This window comes from Lygodium microphyllum, chromosome 9 (assembly GCF_053477565.2).
Source record: "Lygodium microphyllum isolate KBCC chromosome 9, Lygodium_microphyllum_v1.1.10, whole genome shotgun sequence".
NCBI lineage: Eukaryota > Viridiplantae > Streptophyta > Polypodiopsida > Schizaeales > Lygodiaceae > Lygodium > Lygodium microphyllum.
This window is the reverse complement of record NC_141143.1, coordinates 13878597-13883941: the sequence shown is the minus strand read 5'-3', so window position 1 is coordinate 13883941 and position 5345 is coordinate 13878597. Positions and strand designations below refer to the sequence as shown.

General features: G+C 42.1%; 1 protein-coding gene across 1 annotated transcript; it reads right to left on the bottom strand.

The window, feature by feature from the left end:
• Window positions 1-239: 239 nt before the first annotated feature.
• On the bottom strand, window positions 240-4660 carry ENO1 (enolase 1). The gene is made up of 7 exons (XM_087684345.1): window positions 3872-4660; window positions 2553-2860; window positions 2289-2443; window positions 1300-1617; window positions 1073-1219; window positions 923-973; window positions 240-813 (listed from the first exon to the last, which is right to left on the bottom strand). The coding sequence occupies exons 1-7, from the start codon at window positions 4333-4335 to the stop codon at window positions 748-750; spliced, it is 1509 nt and encodes a 502-aa protein (XP_087540471.1). The 5' UTR covers window positions 4336-4660; the 3' UTR covers window positions 240-747.
• Between the last annotated feature and the right edge of the window lie 685 nt (window positions 4661-5345).

Sequence of the window (5345 nt, the reverse complement as noted above, 5' to 3'; positions counted from 1 at the left end):
GGCAGTGCTGTCTTTGAATCTAGAACTTGGCTGCTCAGCATTGACTTTGATCGCATTTGAGGATTTGGATTTAGATCTACGTTGCAGAATCGTGCAAGTTTGTTGTTGATCAAAGCACAGGATGATTGAGTATGATTTAAAGTTGATAAATTAAGTCCTTAAATTGCAAGCTTTTGGCCTATATATCCCAAACAGATCAAAACCTAAAATTTTGGTAAAATTGTTGGAGTTGCACATCCTTGATAATTTAACCATTACATGAATTTTATTTGCCTTTGAAAGAAGATTGACAAAAACGTGTCATTACAAACACATCAGCTGCAGGCAGTTTGCTGCACATTAGATCAAGCATAATGATCTTGCTTAAGTACACACGGGGCCCAGAAAATTTGGACCCTTTACCCTGTCCAAACTTGGACACTTCTACCTGGACCAATACAATGGTCATTTTGCTACATTGATTATACTTCTGGTTTTTGGTGATATGTGCAGTCAAATGTATCACTACTGTCAGAAGAAATATTACATGCCCTTCTAGAGTTCCGAGAGAACGCCCCCCATTCTATGTTCCCAGCTATTCATGGATTGAACTAAATTGTTATTGATCTGCAAAACTGGTTGCACATGTGACAACTCTGTGCTTATTGTAGTCTATAAATTTAGCTTTCAAAACCAAAAATCCGGGACTAGTTATAATCATGCTTCCTCTACTGGCAATTACGCTCATTGTTAAATGTTTTGATGCTCTTACGGCTTCCTGAAGTTCAAGCCAGCATATCGTACACTTCCTAATTCCTCCTCAATTCGCAAAAGCTTCATCCATCATATAACTTCGTAAGTAGGTGGACACAAAAGAGAGTAGCACCAAGCTGCCTTATTTTTTCTTGTTAGCAGCAACACAAACAAAGATTTTAAAGCATACCTGATTGTATTTAGCAAGCCGTTCACTTCTGCATGGTGCCCCTGTTTTAATCTGTGGAAAAGGATAAATGGTTATCAATATTTTCCATCAATGTCATTCTCACCTTACATCAAATCTCACTTTTATAGTGCCCAGACTACTGCAGCACACCTGTCCGCTCGCTAAGCCAACTGCAAGGTCTGCAATGAATGTATCTTCTGTCTCACCACTTCTATGGCTGACCATCACTCCCCATCCAGCAGCTTTAGAATCTAATGCTGCCTGAATTGATTCTGTGACAGAGCCAATCTGGTTGACCTGCATTGAAAAGTGTCACCGTCACAGGTAAGTGGAAAGTCCATATTGCACCCCCAACTAAAAATTAGCTAGCTTCAGACCTTAAGAAGCAAAGCATTGCAAGCCTTCTTTTCGATAGCTTCTGCAATTTTCTTTGGATTGGTGACAAGGAGGTCATCACCAACAAGTTGTATATCAACTGTGCCCTGCAAACTAGCCCAAGATGCCCAATCATCCTGATCAAAAGGATCCTCAATGGAGACAATTGGAAAATCTTTGATAAACTCCTTGTAAAGGTTCCCGAGTGCCTTGCCAGTTAGAACATTATTTCCTTCATTGGGCTGTTCCTTAAAATCAAGATCATACTTTCCATCCTTGGTCAAAAACTCTGATGCTGCCACATCCATCCCGATTTTCACCTACATCATCAAGCAGAAAGATATTACTATTTGAAGTCTCCCCACCACAGCCCCAGGACACAATAAATGAATCTGTAAAACTGAAAAGACCAAGCATCCCATGTATGCATGCTAATGCATCCCATGAATATCTAGTACAGCAGCACATGGAGTACAGAAACTCCAACCAAGAAGCAGCAGAGACCAAGCATTCATGGTTACATTATCCATCCCTACAGTGTGGATCTATGCCCAACCATCTGAAGTCCACCTCCAAACACTGCTTGAACAATTTGCAATTAATCTTTGATAGATTATATTTCATAACAGGAAAGAAAAAACACAGCAAGATCAGATTACATCAACTACAATTTTCAAGTTACATCTTTTTACTTTCAAAATGTTCTAGGATGCTTACAAACAGCAAACTTTCTAACAGAGAAGGCTAATGCTAAAAATGGGTTGAAAGTACCATTAACACAGCAAGATCAGATTACATCAACTACAATTTTCAAGTTATTACATCTTTTTACTTGTTCTAGGATGCTTACAAACAGCAAACTTTCTAACAGAGACGGCTAATGCTAAAAATGGGTTGAAAGTACCATTTACATGGTGGCAATGTCTGGATGACTTCCTATGAGCAAGGTGGCTGGTGTCTTAGATCAGCAAAAGATTACAGAGACAAGTACCTTTCCAGTGTAACCAGCTTTCTCAATTGCATCCAAGAGCAGTACCAGACCCTCCCTGTTATCCTGGATATTTGGAGCAAACCCACCCTCATCTCCAACATTGCATGCATCTTGTCCATACTTTTTCTTGATAATTCCTTTCAAAACCTGATAAACTGATAGCACAATGCATAACTTCTGAGCATCCGCAAATTTTCTCATGAGAGAACTAGATTGAAGCTTCCTGTCTTGAACCAGCCTTCCTACTCTAAAATGCAGCCTTACCTTCACTACCCATTCGCATCGCTTCTGAAAAGGAAGCAGCTCCTACTGGAAGGATCATAAACTCCTGCATTGCAAGTTTGTTGCCAGCATGGCTGCCACCATTGATGACATTAAAAGCTGGGACAGGCATAACAAGCTCCTTGGTTCCAGCAAGCTGCTGAATATGCTTATATAGTGGCACTCCTTGAGCTCCAGCACCTGCTCGACACACACTTAGAGAGACACCCAAAATAGCATTGGCCCCGAGCTTTGCCTTGTTTGGGGTTCCATCCAGATCCATCATAATATTATCCAGCTCTTTTTGCTCCCTGTTAAATGATTGAGCCAAAGAACAATGAAAGGTCATGCAAATAGTCATCAAAAGGCATCCATCACCTTTTCAATAAAAAGGCCAGCAAACTTCAAAAGCAAGAAAGAGAATGGGACCCAATTTGTAAGCATTCAAACACCCTTGGAATTCAAAATTTTCCAGCTTCACCACCAGATTAAAACCCTCTTTGTTTTACAGTACTCAAATGTATGCAACTTCAAGCATAAATCCTTGTAGTCTCTGTACATAGGCACATTAGCATGATGATTACTAACAAAATCCTCTAATCATAAGCATGATGATTACTGACAAAGCCCTCTAATCATAAATGTGAATGTTCAAATGTGTGTACTACTCTATGGGCAGACCTAAGCATGCTCATTATCATGTCTGAAGGGAGACGGAAACTTCAAACATTAATGTTAATAATGAGTGTTCCGCAACAATACATTTCAATAAGCAGACCGAAACATGCTCGTGCTGACTCTCTCTAAACATGTAGGTGTGAGTATCACAATCAAGGCTAATTTCAACAGGTGAGCAGTAAGCCTTTCTAGGAACATGGAGAGTAGATTTTACAATCATGGCTACTTTCAAAAGAGACATGGTCGTGCAAATATCAGCAACTTCCAAATCTCCATGCTTACAGCCACCCAGATATTTAGCAAATAAGGTGAGATTTCCAGCAACCTTTACTTGTACAATTACGAGGATGAATGGTATGTGATGTTGAAAGAGATTTGTTTGAAAGGGTGTAAAATTTCATGAAGAAAGCTAGCATGTGTATGGGCGACAGTTAAACAAGACAATGGAAAAGAGTTTTGAAGCAGTTTCCCAAAAGAAATTGTAATCCTTGTCGTTGGAATTTGCACATCAAGACAAGTCATGTAAAGCTGGGATTTTCCTTACGTAACCCCCCATTAACTACAGAGAGAATGAGCAGCATAATCAACTAATCTCACTTTTATAAAAAGAGAATGCTGCAGCCTGCTTATTAGCATGACAGTACCTTGGATCACAGCCAACAAGCTTCGGCGCAATAATCTCATTGATGTTCTTCACCGCCTGCAGCACTCCCTTCCCTCCATAGACCGCCTTGTCACCATCTCGGAGCTCCAATGCTTCGTAAATTCCTGTGGAAGCACCACTGGGCACGGCAGATCTGTAGAACGTGTCAGTCTCAAGGTCGACCTCGACAGTGGGGTTGCCCCTGCTATCAATGATCTGCCGGGCTTTTATGGACTTGATCTTGGTAGACTGCTGCGCAGCAAACGTGGGGGTAGGGGAGGAGGCAAGGGTAGCAGAGATTTTGCGCGTGCGGGAGGACGAGACCGAGGAGGAAGCGGGGGCAACTGCTGGGAGGCGGTCTGATGGGAGGAATTTGGGGCCAATGAAGGAGGAAGGGTGCAGGGAAGGGGTGGAGGATGAGGGGTGGGTTGTGGGCAGAGCAAAGGAGGAGGAAGTCATAGCCATGGCAGGATATTGCCCGGACTGTTCCTCTCCTTTTACCTTCTTCTTCTTCTTCTTCTTCTTCCTCCTCCTCCTCTGTTCCTGCCTGATTAAATTCTAGTGCCTTTTCTCCTTATTTTCTTCTTCTTCTTCTTCTTCTTCTTCCTTTGATCTATAGTATGCTGGTGTGCTCAGGCAGCCATGCAAAAGCCTTTGGAAGACCCGTCTGCATGTTTTGGTTTTGGCCCCAACACCCACACACACACACACACACTCTCTCTCTCTCTCTCTCTCTCTCCCTTGTCTTGTGGTGTTTTGACGGAGTGTGCCATGCCAGAGACACATAAGCTAACGCTTGCCATTTGCCACATACAAGGACTTTCCCACCGATCACACCAACTCTTGGTATACACCTACGGTCATTGCCATCTTGGGCTGCGAGGTGGTATTACAGTAAGAGCAAGGTCACATGAGCAACTTTTGACATCCTGGGTGCAAATTGGTATCAATGCCAAGACACAAGCGAGTCCTTGGACTTGTGCATGCAACTATGTAAGGGTTAATGCCACACATAGGTCATGACTAAACTTGCTGGATGTCTAATAAGTAAAGTTAGCTCCTTTTAGAGCAAGCATGAGGTTGAAATAAGGTGCCACATGCATCTCACTTTACCTCCAAAAAGTATAGCAAGGAGTATGTGTGATGTCACCTTAAGGATGGAAGTGAACCATCTTCTCACAATTCAAAATTTTATAAAGCGTGTAATTAACGTACCTTGAAGACACAAGAAGGAGAGCAAAAGCCTAAAACCGAGCAAAGAGAAGGTTAAGCAAGAGAGAGAACATGAAAAGTAGTCAACGCCAACATGCCTTACAGCATGTGCTTTATTGCAAACCAAGTACCCCCATTTGAGGGAGTAATTGGTAAACTTGAGGTAGCCCTAAGATTTCTAGAGGGCAAGTTAAGGTACCTGGCCACACATTGCCAATGGCTACCAAGATAACTCGCACAAGTCTATTCAACTTTGGGGTGAT